We start from the raw sequence: 20,260 nt of genomic DNA, 5'->3' as shown, positions 1-20,260 counted from the left end.
TGTGGGTATATGAAAATATGGGTATGGGTCTCGTGGATATGGGGCTGTATTATTTACATTATTGCATTATTGTATTGTATTATTACATTATTTTAGTATGAAACACATATGAGGCCAAGAACTTCCGTAATCAGCCACAACAGCAGCAGCCTGCTACTTCTGATACGTAAATGGCTACGTTCCAGAAAATAAACTCTTTAGACATTGCAGTACTGCTGTGGCCTTCACCATTTTCTTTAGATGCCTGCCATGTGTCTTGTAATGTCACAGGAAAGGTTCTTTTAAATCTTGTTCTGTTATGTCCAACTCAGCTTTTGTTAAATACAGTAGAGTCTCACTTACCCAACATAAATGGGCCGGCAGAACGTTGGATAAGCGAATATGTTGGATAATAAGGAGGGATTAAGGAAAAGCCTATTAAACATCAAATTACATTATGATTTTACAAATTAAGTACCAAAACATCATGTTTTATAACAAATTTGACAGAAAAAGCAGTTCAATACACAGCAATGTTATGTAGTAATTATTGTATTTACGAATTCGTCACCAATGTACTGAAAAGATTGTCTACAAAAACATTGACTACTAAAAGGCCAACTGCATTGGATAATCCAGAACATTGGATAAGCGAATGTTGGATAAGTGAGACTACTGTATGAACAAGTCAGCACATGCTAGTTGGCACTGAGAGAATTCCCAGCTAAATGGTTTTTGAAGTGAGGGCAAAGCAGCCCACAGAGCAATTCCTTCTCTTCCCCAGGTTCACCAGGACAAGTTCTCAGCAAGTAACCGTGTTGGCAAAGAAGCCCTCCTGCTGTTCCTGCCATTGCTGGTGTCTCTGATAAACCTGTTGGTGCCATATATGTACAACCTCCTGGCCGCTTGGGAGAAGCAGGAGTCTCCAGTCCTAGAGGTGTATGTTGCTATCTGCAGGTAACCCAAAGCCTGACAGTTAAAATGAAGTGGGGGATGGGGAATATTGCTACTTCTGCAGTTTGTATGTGTTGGCCATTGCCAGCAGAAGTCTAGGTGTTGAGGTTGTCCCCCGGTTTGTATGGATTTGTAGACCCTTTTCCTTTCTTTTTTTACTTTTTCCAAGAAGAACACTGAACAAATCTGTTCTCCAAGATAATCTCAGTGCCCCATTTTTATAAGGCAGGCAACACAGATTTAAGGGAGACATATTACATCTTGTTTCTCTTTTCTATTTGTAGTAGTTTATATCTTTCCTGCCTACACTGTACCAGAAAGGGATTTGAGCACCATCGACAGCCATGGACCTGGGTATTAGCATCAGGGATCAAGGCAGCAGCCATAAAGTAGAACATGCCATTTCTGGGTCTTGCAGAAAAAAGGAAGAAGTAATAACACTGAATTTGTTGCTGAATTTCATTTTGTGGTTTGGTATGAGGAAGCCAATTATGGGTCATAGATGGGTTAATGATGCCAGTGCTTGGTGCCCATCTTGTCTAGGACAGAGACTGCAAAATAGAGGCAGAAACTGCTGGATTCAATGAATTATCTATTATGCAGCTGGTTCTTGAAGGCTTTTATATACCCAGATTTATCATATCAGTAAGACATATAAGCAATATTCACATCTTTACTGGTTTTCTTGCAAAGCGGGAAATTCAGTCAATACCTAAACAGCATATTGATTGAGTTTAATGGTTATAGAAAATGGCTTGCTTTTTATCTATTGAGCTGGTAACTTTCATTACTTTGGACTGACAAATCATTACTATGGAGAAGTCAAGATGGAATATTACTCTTACTTTTTAATGACAAATATTTCTTCCATCGGGTGGCTTCTGCTTTCTCCAATGTTTTGTTTGATGGTGTAGTTTTCAGGCAAATAGAGCTAATTGTTTTGGTCCCATTACTACATTTTCACTAGTTTTTTTAATCAAAAACTCAAAAAACGGTTTCTACTTCAACACTGTGTTGCAAAGTAGAACCATCCCTCAGTACCACTTCAGTCTGGACAATCCAAAACATTGTCTGGCACAAGAATAGACACACAAGTCCTTTTAGAATGGAACCAGTGGAACATGAAGATTTACATTGTTTTGCTCAGATTTGGGAGATGCAAATCCTACTCCCCATTGAGCCACAAAATTACTGAGTGACTTTGGCCCGCTCCCTGTCTGTCGCCCTGACCTATTCGTCAGAGTTTTTCTAAGGATAACTTTACAGAGAAAGAGGCTGAACTCGTTTGAAGAATCTGCATGTGTATATATGTGCCTTCGGTTATCTGTTGACTTTTGATTACCCCCATGAATTTCACTGGGATTTCTCAGGCAATGAATATTCAAAGCTATGTATCTTTTGCTAGTTCCTTTCTCTGAAATAGAGCCTATAGCATCTGTGTATATTATAGCCTGCAATATCTGGTTTTCACTGACAGTCTCCTATCCAAGTACTAATCAGGGCTAACTCAAGATTAGACAGGATCTGGTGCCTTTAGGTTACTTAGGTATAACAATGCCACAGTTGCAGATAAATGAATAAGACAGCTTGCACCACTAAACCCTACAGATTTGCAGTTTATAACACGGGGAGTCATCCTTTTCCTTTTCACAGTTCTTCAGCTTTGAAAGTGGTAGAGTTCCTCCTGCTCCTAATAATAAGAGGATTTATGTGATGAAATCAGGGACACCAGTTACCTTGATCTAGAAACTCTTTTCTTCTTTCGTCTGCAGGAACTTAATTCTTAAGATGGTCATTCTAGGCCTGCTCTGTTACCACTGGCTGAGTCGGGAAGTGACCTCTTCAAAGATTCAGGTCAGTGGGAATTTGTAACCCCTAAGCTTTGTGCTGCTGGAATAGCTCCAGAGATGATGAGGACTAGGCTCTTGTGACTTGTTTAAACAATGGGCCAAATACACAAAGCAGCTTTGAATGCTTGGAACAGAAGAGTCTTTCCCTACTCTTGTTAGTTCTGTATGCACTGCTGTGGGCACGCAGATAGCTTCCCCCAAGATTGCTCATGACTTTCAGCTGTAGTCACAAAAAGCAACTTTTTGAAAGGGAAAAGGGCATTGATGTCAGCAGCTTTTTCTGTTGCTAATTACAGATGGGGCTCTGTAATCAAACTATTGCAGTGATAGTGCTAAACTAAACAGTATGGTGTATCTGTGGAACAAAAGGATAAGCTGTTTGTTATTTGGGGCTGGTTAGCATTTCTGCATTCACGCAGCAGCAATTGCAACCTTCCCGCTTCAAAAGCCAGAGGCAGGAGGTTCCTCATTCTGCCAAGTAAAAAGATCTCTCAGATCAATAAAGCTCTTTCTGCTGAGCTGGGATGTATCCAGCATAGACTATTATGTTTGTGATTTTAAAAGCAAAAGCATCCATCCCATGAGATACTGGGAGAAAAAAAATTAGGGAAGAGCTCTAGAACGGAGATGGGAGATGTTGTAGTCAGATGTTCTTGGACAGCATTTCTCATCAGCCTTAGGACCTGTTCACACGACTGTGCCATTGTGCCAGCGAAAAAGAAGGCATGCATCGTGGCTTGGGGCGGCCCGCATGCCTTCCTCCCCACATTAAATGTAGGGGACAAGATGCTTTGGTACCCTTTCCCACCCCCATCAAATGGCAGAAAGGGTGGCAATGAGTGTTGCCCCACCACTGTTTCTGCCATCACCAGGGGAAATTTCCAGGGAAAGTGCAGGTTGCTGTGTTGGAGCTACCCAAACAACACTTTCCTCCCCATAGTGGAGGAGAAAGCGCCTTTCAGTGCTTCTCCACTTTGGGAGGAATGTGAGTGGGGCCTACCGTGTGTCATTTGCAGTGATTAAAAACGGCAAAAATTGGCAAAAATGCCCCATGTGAAGAGATCCCTAATCAGCACAGCCAATGGTGACAGGCCTTGAAGTTCAGCAACATGTGGCAGGCCATATCTTTCCCCTTCTCTCATACATTGATAACATAGAAGTAAACAGCTAATGTCCAGCGCCCGTGTTGACTTCCTGTTATGGTCCCAGTCTCCCCCCGGGACACATCCACCTGCATTAGTTAGCTCCTTGGCCACTTTCTCCTGATACAGAGCACTGGGAAAGAGTTCTTCAAGCTATTTCCAGTAGGAGTGGAAGTGGAAACACTGGTATAGTTCTACTTTTGAGCAGGTCACCACCACACACCTCTTGCATTTGGTCCAAGAAGATCCAGGCTAATGAAGAATTATAAATGTAGATCTATATGGGAAGAAAACCTTTATACATTTCATGTCCAATCGCCCAAGGCAGGAAAAACTGAACAGGGTTTTTTTTTTGCCAATGTCTCCTTTCAAGACAATTGGCCCTTCAAATCTGCTCAGTTCAACACATGGGTATTGTCAGAAATTAGTTGCTGCACACGTATGTATTGTTTGGTGCTCATTTATCCCCTGTGAGGACTATGGAAGGGGCTCCAAGGGTGGTAAAGAAGATGCCCTTTCTTCTGCTTCTTCTGATTCAGAGGGCTCTTATCTTTTTTCCACAGTGCTGGGAGACCTTTGTAGGGCAGGAGCTCTATCGCTTGGTGGTGATGGATTTCATTTTCACCCTCTTGGACACTTTCTTTGGAGAGCTGATGTGGAGGTAACATTCAGGAAACTCCTTTTCCCTCAAACCAAAATGTAATCTAACTTTCCCTCCCCAAGATCATTGGAGACTGTACACAGTGTCACTTCAGGCAGACAAAATGTACTTGAGTTCACTTGCAGCCGACAATCTAAGGGATAGTAAGACACATAAGAATTCCTCATCACCACTTATTGTTCACATGTGCAAAAAGAATAAAGCACATCTTCTTTTGTACATAGCCATGATAGATCTTGGGATGTTGGTGGGAGGTTTGCTATTGGCTGCATGACATATGGAGGTTGTCCCACTGCATTGCAGCCCTAAAACTGGTCATGTTGCAGGCTGTTGGACTTATTTTGGTATGAACATAGGTTAGGGCTAAGCTATCCCCCCACCAAAACATTATGCTGCTCCAGTAAAAAGCTTCACACTAATACAAACTTTGTGGGTTGAACCTCATGGCAGGAGCTCTGGAGCATTAACAGACATTTCTGCTGTTTGGTGGGCAAGCCCTGTAGAAATAGGGTGACTTTCTCTGGGTTGTTGAATAAAAAGGAATGGGAATGAAAAGGCATCTGTGGGAAAGAATATGTGTTTGTGTACTATCATAATGAGGGCTTCTTAACTTCTTAATTGATAGATTCTAAGAGCAGACTTACAATTTAATTGTTGAGTCAGACACATTTTCTTTCTCTCTGCTATTTAGAGTGATTTTAGAGAAGAAGCTGCAACGTAAACAGAGACCGGAGTTTGACATTGCTAGAAATGTGCTGGAATTGATTTATGGACAATCCCTGACCTGGTAAGAAATTTTCAGTCCCATTCTCTGCTAAATCACAGCATCTCTCTTTTGCCATTCTTGTTCTTAATTTGCTTACTTCCTTCTGAAGATAAAAATACTAAACTATTTTTGGACAAAAGTCTGAGGATGCGCAGAATATATGCTTATTTATGTAAAGCATGTGCATCCTTTGTCATAAGAAGTGTTCGAGGTGGCTTCTGAGACAAATTAACATAAGCATCTTCCTTGCCTTGAGTCAAGTCACTGGTCGAACTAGCTCACTGTTGTCTCCTACAATGACATTTGGAGGTGTCAGGGTTTGAATCCCAAACCCTTTGCATACAAAACAATGCAATATTTATTTATTTATTTATTTCTCACATTTATATCCCGCCCTTCTCACCCGAAGGGACTCAGGGCGGCTTACAACAGTGGCAACAATTAGATGCCCATATAAACCAATATAAAACAGCACATAAATAGTTAAAACTATTAAAATACATTATGAATTAAAAATATATAAAAATATCACTGAACTGTTCAATTTATACAAGGGACAGGAAACATATGGTCCTTCTGATGTGGCTCTCACCAGGCTTAGGCATTTTCTAGGCAGACCATACCTGGTGGGAGCTGAAGTCCAACAGCATCTCCACCCTTGCCATACAAAGAGCAATATTACTCAAATGCCTGGAATTTTAAGGAACTCTGATCTGGCCACCTCGGAAAGGATGTTGAAACCAGGGTGCTTTACAGTTCATACACTATCACAAAGCTATAGTTCTTCTTACAGCTTTTCTAAGTAGATCTTTCAACAGTGGCCCTTCACTTCCCCTGCCTGAGATCATAACAGGGCATTCTAAAGAAAGAGGGACATTTTAATGATATTTGTTGCCCAGTCTCTGAAGGATACTGGGTAACAAATAAAGATAAAAGTAGCATGTGGGAATCAGCATGAATATGTCCTTTCTTCATGCCTGTGAGGAGGCAAGATGAAACATTTCACTTTAGTTGCTTTTCTCAAACTATTTCCAAAGAGAGCCATAAGTCGGAACATTATAGTAGATAATTCTACTATATAAAAACCATTACAGGAAGGTGCAAGCTTTTCAGGAAAAAAACACAGTTGATGTACAGTCTGTGTATTGATTAAAAGAGAAGCCATCTGTGTAGAACTTCAGATTGTTTTGAGCCAGTTCTTCTTTCCTCTTTGATTGCTTATATTAAACTTCCTGGTGCATAATTTGGAACACAGTCCATGACATCCAGCTCCCCTAAACTGTCCAGATCACTAGGTTCCATGTGTATCTCCTTCTGTAATACCTTCAGCAGGTCAGGATAATCTGTAGATAGAACGGTGCATTGATAAACTTCAATACAACTACAGAATATTTGGCCCAGATTAGTTTTCTTGAGACAGTTTTTTTTAAATCAGTTTTATTTTACAATGTAGTTGATAGAGGCCTGAAAATATTTGGTTGGAATCCAGTGGAAGCTCAAAAATAAACAAGTGTATGTTCCAAGCTGCTCAGAGAAGGGGAAGATTCATGTCCATAAGAGTGAAGGCACAGTACTTACATTGACCCATGAATAAGTCAAAACAGGTTTTTGGGGTCAATTTTTAAACTAACATTTCTAGACTTATAAATTAGGATATGCAGTAGTAAGTGGACATTTGCTAGTTAACTTAGCAAGCCTATAGCAATAAATGTAGATAGAGAAGGTCCTCAGTTTCCAGCACAGTTGCCCTTGCCTTCCTTCCCAAAGTAGAACATGTCAGTCTTTCTGATGCTGAGGAAAATACAGCTAAATGATTTAATAATATCCACCTCACTTTTCTTTTTCTAGGCTGGGTGTCTTCTTTGCCCCACTCCTCCCTGCTGTTCAGATCCTCAAGTTGCTGCTCTTGTTTTATATAAAGAAGGTAGTGGCTTTTCTATTTGCAGTCAAGCAGTCTGAGCAAAAGGAAGGATTATAGAAATAACTGGAAATGGAGGGGGGTGGAGTACGACCATGTTGAGCAGGACCTCTGGATCTGCTGGAAACAAATAAAGGAAATACAAATCCAATATAAATCTTAGGCCAACAGGAAGCAGCTTTGTGTGTGCTGAGAAGGGCTAAGTTACATGTTAAGTTTTGTAGTAAAAACCCTGGGGTGTTAAAAAAATGTAAACAACCTTGGGAGACTGCAGTTCTGGAGAGAAATACAGTGACAAATCCCTTTCTATGCTGGTGATTTTCCCATCCAGAATCAGCCCCAAGTTGCTTTATTTTATGCAAGGGTCTAGGTGTGTGTTACCCCGTAAGGGAGATGTGGAGCAACCAAGGAAGGTGTAGTTGTGTCCAGTCTTCCTCAATGTGTAGTTAAGTTTCATTTAGAGGTGATCTAATTCTAGCCTACTATATTCTTCCTAGGCCAGTTTGATGAGAAATTGCCAGTCTCCCAGTAAGCCCTGGCGTGCATCCCACATGAGTACCATCTTCATCACCTTGTTGTGCTTCCCTTCATTCCTGGGTGCCTCCATATTCCTCTCCTACACTATATGGGCGTGAGTAGATCTTCAGGGAAAATGTCATCTGCTGCATCTGCATTCTAGACATTGCGTGTTAAACCTTCAGCCATTACATTTGTGTAATTCTAGTTTTGTCATCCCTTTACATCTGAAATAAGAACTATCCTACGCGTGTATCTTTTTGGGATCTTTGCTTTTCTTTTTACTATATAGTAATATACATACAAACAGAGAGACACAAACATGTCCTGTGCATAGTCAAATATGCACATACAGATACATATACACATGCACACACTGTATATTAATTACAGCCTTTGCCCTGTGTATTAATGTAGAAAGGTTGTGTATGTATGTTGATATATATATTTCATTAGATGTGCCAAGTAGAATAACACTCTTTTGATTAGTCCTTTCATGCTCATCTTTTTTTTCTTTTTTCTTTTTGTGTTTTCAGAGTAAAACCCTCAGAGATGTGTGGACCCTTCCAAACTTTTGAGACCATCTATGATTCTGGGAAGACATGGGTAGTGGATCTAGAGCAATCTAGCCCAAACCTTACCTGGTTTACCTGGATCCATCAGCATCTGATCCAAAATAGCTTCTTTTTGTTTTTAATTTCTGGAATTTTGCTGTAAGTTGAAAGGACTCCACTGTCTGTTTACACCTAAAAACTATAAGCACTGTCCTTACCACAGTCTAGAATATACAGAGTAGTTTGGCAGTAACATTGTTCACATGGAATATTTCTGTCATATAATAAATAAGTTTTTTGTGCCCCGTTCTCAGCCTAATGCAACATAAGCAAATTCTCCGAGCTATTGGTACTTTTTTGAAAAGCTGATGCTGAGGCACCTCCTTGGTGACGCTGACTCATAGAACTTGCTAAAACAATTTTTTCTTAATGAAACAGAAAATAGTGCCAGTAAATAGAACATAAGTATTTTTCTCCTGTCCTGTTAATGCCAAGGGGCAATCACAGTGTATATTTCAATCTACTGATAGTAATGGTTTGTAGAAAAGCAGTAAATAATTTTCCTGCCCTGCTTGTTCTCTATTAAGAGTGCTAAAAGTTTTAGGGGAATCAGGAGGTGATTTCTGTATGTACTCCAGTTCCTGGTGCTGCAAACCAACCAAACATTTGTTTACAATTCCCTGTCCACTATTTTGAACCTTGTTCAGGCTGATGGACCTTTGAGTTCTAGTGAAGACCTAAGTAAATATTGCAAGCTTGAGGTCTGCCCAACGGCACCTTAGGCTGCTATAAAAAAAATCCGATTTGTGTAATTGTAGTGGTCACAAACAAGTTGCTTCTTGTCCAGTCACACAGATTTAAGTAAACAGGCTTCATGTAGCTCACAGTGGCTGAGAGGCCAAAATACTCATCCAAATGAGTGTTTTAGGTGTACCCAATACCTGGGAACATTGCCTTCCTCTGTGTGGAGAATTTGGACTAAAACAATACTTCTGTGGGCGATTCATTTAGCAATTTTTTCCGCATATTGGGATTTTTTGCATACGTATTGCTCAGCTTCTCAGCATAATCTTCATATTCCATATCCTTATGATTTACAGAGCTGTGATCTACCTCAACATTCAAGTGGTGCAGGGTCAACGAAGAATTATCACCCTCCTGAAGGAGCAGATTGCCAACGTGAGTGCCAAGTGCAAAGCAGGGCCAGTCTCTTACCAGAGAACATCAAGCCCTTTAGCCTTGGGTTTTATTGAAACAAAAATAAATGGCAGTACTCCATCAATTGTTTTTTTTTGTCAGTGAATGCTGTGTCACAGTAAAAGTCACTGCTGTAGTAAAATGAAAAGTACTCTGGATAGGAACAACACTGTAACAAAGATGCAGTTGGTGGCCCAATTTTCATTGACAGATTAAAGACATGCATGCTAAGTGTCTACCCATAAAGATCTGCAGGTGCAGTGCACCTTTCATATTGGATCTGTGCAATATTCAGAATCTCTTGATCCAAATCTTTCATTTCATAGTAAGAAAAAGAAACAAACACAATCTCTTGCACTGACTCATAAGACAAGTGATTGCAGAGCAGATTAGTTTCAGACTTATGGTACATCCTTTTGGTCTTTCAAGAATGTCACTTTTCTTTTACTTACCTTAAATACCTCTATTCCAGGAAGGAGAAGATAAGATGTTCCTCATTGAGAAGCTTCATACTATATATGGGAAATGAGAGAGCCATGCAGCAGAAGATAAGGTATGTGCTTCAGAGCTCTACACGGAAGAGTTGCGTAAAATGACTGCAGCTCAGAGAAGAGGATGTGGAGAGTGCATGGCTGTCTAGCATATACATACATTGCTGTATGGTCAAAAATAGCAGTCGGGACACCTAGGCCCTCCTGCTGTTGATAAAGTACTACTCTCACCAGTCTTCACCCTTGGCCATGCTGGGTGGTACTGATAGGAACTAGAGTTTGACAACATCTATAAGACTTATAGTCCCCCGGTCCTGGACAAAAGTCCTAGCACTGAATCCATGCATCCTGTGTGTCTCTACCTGTGTTGAGCCTAACTGCTTCCATGAGGAGCATTTCAATTATGTTTGCAGCACCCGTTATTTCTGTGCTTACTCCTTTTTTGAAATGAATAAAACACAAACAGGAGCTACAGATGCCCCAAGGCAGTTCAGGGAGTAATAGGGTTCTGCCTCTCTAGAGAAGGTAAGAGGCAAGCAGAACTCTCAGCTGGCTTCACAGGTGGAAGCATGAGGACCTCTGCACAGACATATAGAAAAGAAAGTGAAAGCAGTTTATTTATGAAAATCTCCTGCTAGAAAATATTCTTGATGCAAGCTGTATAACTGAGAGTAAATTGAACATGATGCTGGCAGATTGAAATAACTGCTGGCAAATTCACCTGGAATTAGGTGGAGTGAGTTAAACATTATGGGCAAGCAAGTGGATTGCTGGACTCTGGATATACATCTCCTTTCCTAACAAACGATCATCTCTGTATTTTTTCTCTTGGCAAGGCTCTTGAGACTGGAAGCAGCATCAAAAGAGAGGTAGCTGTGAGATGCAAGAACAAGTGGAATAATTCAGCATTCCTGTTACTCCCGAGCTTCATTTTAAAGCATGGCCACCAGGTTCAAAGGAATCTGGGCAGGGGAGACCACTTCACAATAAGAAGATTATGCATCATTACATCATTTTTGCACCAGAAATTGGAAATCTTTAATTCTGTCCCTGGAGCAGGGTAACAGGACAGTGGATTTGCTCATTCTGTTTAGAACACTCCAGGGACAATGAAGGGAATGAAGGAGGAGGGTGCTTTATCCACATACCTGGAATGAGGAATACAAAAGAAACGATAAAACAGAGCTTTGGAAAAAAGTTAGGTTTTTGGCACAGGACAGTGATGGGAACAATTATCTAGACAGCAAAGACCTTTGTGATTAAAAACGACAGCTCAAATATTCCTAGCATTTTTCGCTCAAAGGGTGAATTCTCATTCTGGACCTAAAAAGATTATATGGAGATGAAGAATCTTGCTGGAACTGCTCTGGGAACAGGCCCATGCTGCTGAAAACATTGACCTCACTGGTTGGCCCTTGGGCATCTTTGTTTTTAGATTCTAGAGGACTCCTATCTGCTTTCAGTCCGAGAACAACAGTTTCTAGCATTTGAGAGCAATTCCAGCTTTCATGGACAGGCACGTGGACATTTTCCTCGAACTGGAATAAATGATCTTAGAACTGCTTGAAAAACATGGAAGTGGATTTGTTGTTTTTTTTAAAAGAGAAAAACCGAATTGATGGAAATTGATGGAAATGGCCCATGGGCTTCCTGTACTGGACTTATGAAAACATGGGAGTATAATGTGAGACTTACTTAAACTACTGTCAGGAAAATCATGATTTAGTGTAATTAAACTACTCTTTTTTTAAAAAACCTTCCTCAACAGTATTACTTTTAATTTCCTCCTTGGTTGGCAGTATGATGTGTCATGACTAAACTGCGGTGAATGTTGATTTAGTTTAGAAAGTTCTTGTGAAGAAATTAGTCAAGTCCATTACATGGATGCTCTTGCATTGTATCTCACAGTTGTGGACAGAACTACAGTAGAGTTCCGGTTATTCGAGTTAAATGAATGGGCCGCGTCTCGGATAGCCGGATCTCTTGGATAATAGGGAGGCCCGGCCTAGCGAAACCCGGGGCGCGTTGCTGTTTAGCAACACGCTCCTCGTTTCCCCAAAGTCTCAGTCAGGCCTTTACCAAAGGGAGAAAACTCTTCTCTTCAGTAAAGGGCTGAGACTGGGGAAATGTGGAGCAATGCCTCCGCGTTTTACCAGGTTATCGTCTTCATCAGAGGGAAGAGTTTTCTCTTCCCTTTGGTAAAGGGCTGAGATTGGGGAAATGCGGAGCAACGCCTCCACGTTTGCCCAGGCAAGCGCCTTTACCGGAAGGAAGAGTTTTCTCTTCCCTTTGGTAAAGGGCTGAGACTGGGGCAATGCGGAGCAATGCCTCCACGTTTTCCCAGGCAAGCGCTTTTACCAAAGGGAAGAGTTTTCTTTTCCCTCTGGTTAAGGTGCTTGCTTGGGGAAATGTGGGCTCTCCACAGGACGTTTCTCAGCAAGCCTCGCCCTTTGGCAAGTGCCTCATGAGCAGCGATCGCAGGGCGCTTCCTCCTCCCTCTCCCTCCTTCTCTTGAACTCGGAAGTGCCTCGGATAATACGGACGCTCGGATTAGTGGAGCTCGGTTAAATGGGGCTCTACTGTATTTTTCACTACTGAGCACTAATTCACAAATAGAGGATGATTTAGCCTCTTCCTGCCACACATAGAACAGGCTAGCTGTGGGACTGGGTTTGGGAATGAAAAAATTTCAACTCTGTACATGACTTTTCATTAACCATCTCACCAGTTTTCATGAAGCCTAAGAAAGTCAATATTTAGAATACATGATACATGGCATAAGGTCACTGCATGTTGTTCCTACTGCCATATTTTCTGTATTCAGATTTGCATGATTAGGATTGTATAACTGTTAAAAGTTACCTGTTATTTAATGTAGTGAGAGAAAGATTTCTTTCTCTCCCACCTCCTGACTGATAAGGCCTTAATAAATGGTCCTAGTGAAAAATGGCCTGGCACCATGGAACAATGAGCTATTGTTCTTGACTTTCAGAGAAATGGTGTGTGTTTGAATGAAGACAGGGCTTCTATTATCCACTGAAAACTGACCGCACACATTTAACAGTATCCAGTCCTCAGAGTGTGGTTGTAGTTTGAATGTATGCTATCCTCCAAGAGATTATTGAAGAAAGAAGGCTAATGGACCTGTTATACTTTTTACTGATGCTGTGCCAGGAAGAATTAGGAGGGATAAGAAAGGAACATAATAATGTAGACTATTCTAGTTTTGCCATATCATGAGACAACACATCTAAGTAGAAAATATGATCTTTGATGCAAGAAATTTACAAAATTAAGGTAATTTTAGATCTAACGTTATTTTTTGAGAGTTTATCAAATGAACAAATTAAAAATTTGACCTAGTATGCATTCCACGGTTTTAGCTGCAAGAATATTTTATGCTGAGCAGTGGAAAAAGAACAGATTTGTCATTCAGACAAGTTTGGATTTTAAAGTTAGCGGAAGTGACTGAAACTGATGTCAATTATGATTTTAAAAATCTACAAAGAACAAAGAACTTTCAAAATTATTTGTACCTTTCATAATCTTCCTAAAGAAGATAATATGAAGATATCTGTGGGTTTTGAGGATTAAAACATAATAGAAATAGACGGAAAATACCTGTAACTAGACAACAAATTAAATAGACAGAATTACTGTCTCTATGGACGTAGTGCTTTTTAATTTTTATAGCTAATTTTAAATTTAAATGGGGGTTGATTTTTTTTCTTGTTTATGTATGGATAAGTTTTAGAGGAAAATTACAGTTTGGTGACATAAGTGAGTAATAAGATATTAAGACTGACTGGAAATGTATGACATGCATGTTTGCATTACATTTTTTTTTCAAAAAAGAAAACTGTTTGGCAAGGCAGTAGGGAAAGCGGAAGACTGCATTACAAGTGTATAGATTCAATCAAGCCCTGAATCTGCAGGATGTGAACAGGACTATTGATGACAGGGTGTCTTGGAGTTCTTTCATACATAGGTCTGTCATACATCAAAGCTGACTGAACAGCAATTAACTTAGAACAAAAAGAAGATTGGCAGAAGGGTTGTATATCAGACTGCTTCTTAAATGGGGTCCTTTAAGCTCAATGTTGGGTTCCTGAAAAACTTGGCAACAGAAAGTTTTCTGAACATCACCTAGTGGCTGTTTTAGATATTTACATGAATCTGCTCCATTTTTTATGGTGGTTTCTGCAGAAGATACTGCAGCTGTATTTCCTAAAACAGAAAAGCATTCTGTTTAGCAAGACTTAAAAATGATGATTTATTAGCAGTAAATGTTTGATTTTTATACCTATTTTATATCCCTACCCTGTTTCCTCTAAAATAAGACATCTCAAGAAAATAAGACTTAGTAGAGGTTTTGCTGAATTGCTAAATATAAGGCCTTCCCCAAAAGTAAGACCTAGCGAAGTTTTTGTTTGGAAGCATGCCGCTGAACAGAACACCAGAACATGCAGGATCAGTAAATGTACGTACCATAGATTGTTGTACATGGAAATAATGGTAGTACAGTAGAGTCTCACTTATCCAACACTCGCTTATCCAACGTTCTGGATTATCCAACACATTTTTGTAGTCAATGTTTTCAATACATCATGATATATTGGTGCTAAATTAGTAAATACAGTAATTACTACGTAGCATTACTGCATATTGAACTACTTTTTCTGTCAAATTTGTTGTATAACATGATGTTTTGGTGCTTAATTTGTAAAATCATTACCTAATTTGATGTTTAATAGGCTTCTCCTTAATCTCTCCTTGTTATCCAACGTATTCGCTTATCCAACATTCTGCCGGCCCGTTTATGTTGGATAAGTGAGACTCGACTGTAACAAGAAATTCTTGATAGGATTCAGTTTGTCTGGTTATGATGGTTTGTGATGACAACTACTGTATAGTATATAATAGATGTTCATTTTTTTTTGTTCAACAATAAATGTGAATTCTTCTTCATGGAAAAATAAGACATCCCCTGAAAATAAGACCAAGCGCATCTTTGGGAGCAAAAATTAATATAAGACACTGCCTTATTTTCGGGGAAACACGGTATGTACCCAGGGTCACATAAAAATTTCTTGGGCTGAAAGGGGTTGGAAGTGGAAAAGTTTATGAAACCCCGGTATAGCATATAAAAGCAACAGCATAGTGTAATAGTTTAAATGTCAGACTAGCACTCTTGGAGGGATCAAATTCCCACTCAACCATGGAAACTCACCGGATGACCTTGGGCACATCACAGTCTCTCAGCCCCAGAAAAAGACAATGACAAACCTCTTCTGAACAAATTCTGCAAAGAAAAATATTGGATAGATTCACCTTAGGGAATCCGTAAGTCAGAAAAGGCTTGAAGGGACACAATAACATCATAGCATGTAAAATCAGATTCATGGGTTTAGACTGCTGCTCGCTCTTGCAATTTTCACAAATTGCTTTATTGAGAATATTTGTTTTGTGGATCCTTTTTGAGCAAAGATGGGCATGGAAGTGGTATGACAATAGTTTTATCATTTGAAGCAGCCAGCATTGTAGCAATGAAACTATAGAGGTGGGCTAATTTTACCAGTTTATGGTTTAGTTCCATTGGCTCCAATGGTGCCAATATAGATTTTTTTACATGAGATTAACTTTTCACCAGTAGAATGAAGCAACTCAATATGTCCAAGTCTCAAGTCTAGCAGCATGCAATCTGCTCTAGAAACCTAGTAGCATTTCAGTGTGTCAAACAAGAGGCAATGAATTGATTCAACAGAAAAATATTTATTTGCAATTTTATATTGTATCCGATTCTATAGAAGTAATGTTTTGCCCACTGCCGGCAGGGGACAGTTGGTTCAGTTTGCTTGTACTTCCTAATTCAGTTCTCCAGATGCATCCCTGTTGACCAGCAATCTTTCTTATATTTATTGTTTCATTGAGGTCTTTGAGCTGAGAACCAGCCCTAGCTTCTGTAATGCTTAGCTTTAATTGCACAGAGTGGAATTGAACCACTGCAATACATTGGATAAGCCTGTGCCATCCCGGGCACTCGTCTCCAAAACAGCAATGGGCTGTTTGGCGAAGGTAATGATATCTTGGATTCGGAATAATGACTTCATTTCCACAAGGGACATGTAGCAGGGTAGGTCTCTAGAACCAGAGAAGAAAGAAAATAGTTATGCATTCCTATCTGCTTGCTGAACTGCTTTCAGAAAGACTCCCCAAATAGAAACATGATGTAGTTATTCCATCGGTCTGGGTTTGATGCGCCTATCGATAATTACTGAAGCTCAATACATTGTTTGTTCCCTCCTCCTTACTGTCTGATCTCCTGAATGGGCATGCAAGTTAAGCATTTCTTACATCTTGTTGAAAATGATGAGAACAGGAACTGATGCTAGCTTTTCAGCAGAAAGGAGTGACAGAAGTTGTACACAGGATGAAGAAATCTGGGTAGGCCTGGCAGCGTCAATCATGTACTGCAGAGACAGAAGGAAGGAGAGAGAGAGAGATATACAGGCTCAAATATCGGTAACAAGCAATGAGAGCTTTTGGTTCAAGTGCCAGAACTTCCCAGTACTGAGCACAGCAGGAAAAGACAGATTATATACACAGTCTCTTGTCATTCATGGCGCATAGCCTGTGGATCAGGCATGGGCAAACTTTGGCCCCCCCAGGTGGGCCTGAGGCTGTTAGGAAATGGGGGAGTTGAAGTCCAAAACACCTGGAGGGCCAAAAATTGCCCATGCCTGCTGTGGAATGTCTGGTTCGTTTTTAGGATCACAGCAGATTTTCCTGAAAGTTAAGACTGATTTTTTTTTGTTAAAGTGGAAGCATATTTTTTGCAAAGTCTACTGTAACCATTACATGTTGTTAACAGATTTGTGTAAATAGGTATCATTTACAAATCTTTGACTGTTGCCAAAATTTTTGTGACATTAAGCTAAAGGGTCCCCATTTGGGTCAGGACCCATAGTTTAAAAAACAGCAGCTTACAACTGTGGGACTTTTAATCATTTTTGTCCTAACTCCCTTTTTCCACTTCCTTCCTCCCACCCATATCTCTGCCTTCCCTATTTTCCCCTCCCTCCCTCCCTCCCTTCTCTATTTCTTATTCAGGTATAAGGAAAACCTAATAAAATTATACAAAAAAAATAAAAAACAGCAGCTTATACAAATGTCTTAGTATCACTGCTGGAGTGACCACAAGTTACAACATCATGAAAGATTTTTAAAATCCAAGAAAATCCAGTCCACTGCACAGAATAGTATCTTAGAAACAATGTATTGTAAGGCAAGCATAAGCCCTACCAATTCCAGTGCAAAACATAGCAGGTCTGCACAAAGTTTCTGTGTGCTTATGCTTAACTGAAACAAAGTAAAGAGCCAACCACAGAGGGGTGAGTGAAATATACAGTATATGCAAACAGAGCTCCTACCAGGACAGAGCAGCAGTCACTGTAGTAACTGGACCAGATGGGGCCCATGCATCCTCCCAATTCCCGCACTGTAATCTTCTTTCCTAGTGAGAGGTCTGTAAGATTTGTGCCCACCTGAAATGCAACAAATTTCTATTCTGCAATTTGTCTACATCACCTTCAGCTGCCAACACCAGTCAGTGGCAGCCCAGTAAATCATGTGTAATCTGTGTTCTTAGCATCCTGAAGTAGTCAGCACAAAAGAAGCAGCCAAACCAATAGTTCATTAGCTCAGTTATCTACTGAAAGATTGAGTCACCTATGGCCCTCCAGAAGTTGTTGAGCTACAGCTTCCATCATTTCCATCTACTGATCATCCTATTGGGATTTTGCAACATCTAAAGAACAACAGGTTTTTTGTCTTGGCTCTAGTCTGAATGAACAGCTGCCTAGTGCCTGGCCAAAATACATTTTTCACTAGGTATCTTCTGGTTGCAAATCTGGTGCACTGATATTAATTCCCTCTTTATCCTTCTCATTCATGGAGGGAGCAAGACATTTTATCACTATTCCCGGTGCTATTTGGAGAGCAAGGTATTTCAACTAGTTCACCCTTGACAGAGAAACCAAACCATTTGTGAAGAACTCTTGAAGAATGAGAACCATAAAACATTCAGCTGTCTTCCCCTCCCTAGCTCTTGCGCTGTGAACCATTACATTCAGTTAGTAGTGTCTAACCAGGAAGGACAGGAAGGCTTGTTTTATCTTTAGAATGAAATTCTCCTCTCCTCTTGCTGCCCAATTGCACTGATTGAGAGTCTGAGACTCACACAATTGAAATGAATAGCTGAGTCATTGGTACTTTTATCGCTTAAATAATGAAAATCTATTGAACGTTAAAATTTCTCATTAAAGAGCCTGCCCCATTACTGCTTTTACAAATGAAATACCTGCAAATTTCACACCTGGAGCAAGCAGATAGCTCGGAAAACTGTTGAGCTAAACGCACCAAAAATCACACATCACTGTGTTTTGAAATCAACATTTTTCATCACATTCCCAATCTTGTGCTCTGTGCCACTGAACCATATTAACTAACATACTGTCACTGAACAAAAGAGAAGACACCCTGGGAAGGATGTGATATAAATAAAGAAAGAATATCCATAATGAATACAATACCGTGGGCAGTGTGGCTGGTGGCTCCCCAAGCTCCTTGGCGCCATCCTTAGAGGAAAGCTGTGCGAGGAAAATTGTTAAGGAAGGTGGCAGTGATACAAAAGAGAGGGACTCAGGGTTATAGAATGAACACATACTGGGCCTCAATGGGCAGAATGGGAGTGGACCATGGCGGCCTGCCATTTCTAACCCTAGAAAGGTTGGTAGTTCAAATCTGGGGAGCATGTCAGCCCCAGCTTCTCATGTGGGGACATGAGAGAAGCCTCCCACAGGATGGGAAAACATCCAGGCATCCCCTAGGCAATGTCTTTGCAGATGGCCAATTCTCTCACACCAGAAGCGACTTGCAGTTTCTCATGCTGCTCCTGACACACAAAATTTTTTAACCCTACAGTCCTAATCAGCACTAGCCTGCATCATGCACAATGAAGAACAGGTGCCAAAGTTCAAAACCTGGATGATCTGGGGCTCACATTGTCATAAAGTCCTTTACTTGCCCTCAGGGGATCCCTGGAATAGGCTGGGAGAGAGTCTGGGTTATCCAGCTTTCCTCAATGGGGGAAATGCTTCTTTTTCTGCCACCACTCTGAAGGTACTGTTGCCTTTTGACTTTGCTCAACTGACCCACATGGTAATCTCCATCTGGTGTGGCAATCCTTGCGTCCCTCAGCCAAGCGGCAAGCATGAACCACAAGTATTGTGAGACTGGGCAGGTGAAATTATACAGCCGGCCCTCTGTATCCACCGGTTCAACTATCCACATCTTGAAGGTAATTTTTCAAAACTCCAAAAGACAAGCCTCTATTTTACCCTTTTATAGAAGGGACACAACTTCACTATTGTATATAATGGAACTTGAGCACCCATGAATGTTGGCATGGCACCCACGGGGGCCTGGTCACCGAACCCCAACGTCCCCTCTGCCCGCAAGGGGGACCCCAGAAGCCCCAGCCAGCATTAGCCATGCTAAGGGGCTGCACAAGTGAGTCCAAGGCCCCTTCTACACTGCCATATACAATCAGACTATCTGCTTTGAACTGGATTATATGGTAGTGTAGACTAGGCACGGGCAAACTTGGCCCTCCAGGTGTTTTGGACTTCAACTCCCACCATTCCTCAGCCGCTTAAGGGGAAAAGGAAGGGGCCTGAGGCTGTTAGGAACGGTGGGAATTGAAGTCCAAAACACCTGGAGGGCTCAAGTTTGCCCGTTCCTGGTGTAGACTCATATAATCCTGTTCAAAACAGATAATGTGGATTATCTGATAAAATCATCTGGATTATATGGCAGTGTAGAAGGGCCCCAAAGGACAGGAAAGCCCAAAGGCTGACCCTCCCGGCCCTGAAACCTCCTCCCCCCTTTCCCGCCTCTTCCCGGCACTTCAAGCCCCAAGCCTCTCCCCCCGGGCTTGGGCCAGGTCCCCTCCGCTTCTGATAGTCCGGATATTCTGCAGCCGCTTAACCAGTAGCGTTTTCCCGGCGCCCGAACCGCCCAAAAGCAGGTACATGGCGCCTTCGCGGGCAGCCGTTGCCATAGCAACCGAGGCCAACCCTTCTTCCGGGCACTGCCGCCAACGCGATCTCCTCAGGCTTCCATCATTGGTTAAGGCGCGGCAGCGGAAGAAGCTGTCATTCCGATTCCACGCT

At 41.1% G+C, this 20,260-nt stretch overlaps 2 protein-coding genes across 24 annotated transcripts in view; one reads left to right on the top strand and one right to left on the bottom strand.

Annotated features, from left to right (window-relative positions):
• Window positions 1-11,784, top strand: part of tmc6 (transmembrane channel like 6) — a 31,350-nt gene extending 19,566 nt beyond the window's left edge. For 2 of the 5 annotated variants that reach the window (XM_062970755.1, XM_062970754.1), the window contains exons 12-19: window positions 764-936; window positions 2,706-2,787; window positions 4,489-4,586; window positions 5,278-5,373; window positions 7,201-7,276; window positions 7,768-7,901; window positions 8,323-8,499; window positions 9,441-11,784. In XM_062970755.1, coding sequence (XP_062826825.1) covers window positions 764-936; window positions 2,706-2,787; window positions 4,489-4,586; window positions 5,278-5,373; window positions 7,201-7,276; window positions 7,768-7,901; window positions 8,323-8,499; window positions 9,441-9,642 — 1,038 coding nt within the window. In that variant the 3' untranslated portion in view covers window positions 9,643-11,784. The remainder of the gene's footprint in view (window positions 1-763; window positions 937-2,705; window positions 2,788-4,488; window positions 4,587-5,277; window positions 5,374-7,200; window positions 7,277-7,767; window positions 7,902-8,322; window positions 8,500-9,440) is intronic. The other 3 variants (XM_008104209.3, XR_010002953.1, XM_062970756.1) reach the window with 3 other exon arrangements.
• Window positions 5,693-20,255, bottom strand: arl16 (ADP ribosylation factor like GTPase 16). 19 transcript variants are annotated; one of them, XR_010002959.1, is made up of 8 exons: window positions 20,061-20,233; window positions 18,620-18,678; window positions 17,459-17,572; window positions 16,383-16,498; window positions 15,259-15,330; window positions 10,750-10,901; window positions 9,990-10,049; window positions 5,693-7,390 (listed from the first exon to the last, which is right to left on the bottom strand). XR_010002959.1 is itself a non-coding variant. In XM_062970768.1 (7 exons), the coding sequence occupies exons 1-6, from the start codon at window positions 20,146-20,148 to the stop codon at window positions 10,001-10,003; spliced, it is 498 nt and encodes a 165-aa protein (XP_062826838.1). In that variant the 5' UTR covers window positions 20,149-20,232; the 3' UTR covers window positions 5,693-7,387; window positions 9,990-10,000. The 19 variants fall into 19 exon arrangements, 10 of the variants coding, with proteins under 10 accessions (XP_062826838.1, XP_062826839.1, XP_062826837.1 ...); XR_010002957.1 differs by having other exon boundaries at window positions 9,990-10,901; XR_010002958.1 differs by having other exon boundaries at window positions 5,693-7,387; window positions 9,990-10,901.
• Between the last annotated feature and the right edge of the window lie 5 nt (window positions 20,256-20,260).

Source organism: Anolis carolinensis, chromosome 2 (assembly GCF_035594765.1).
Source record: "Anolis carolinensis isolate JA03-04 chromosome 2, rAnoCar3.1.pri, whole genome shotgun sequence".
Taxonomy (NCBI): Eukaryota; Metazoa; Chordata; class Lepidosauria; order Squamata; family Dactyloidae; genus Anolis; species Anolis carolinensis.
The sequence above is the reverse complement of the archived record's forward strand: the minus strand, read 5'-3'. Positions and strand labels throughout refer to the sequence as shown.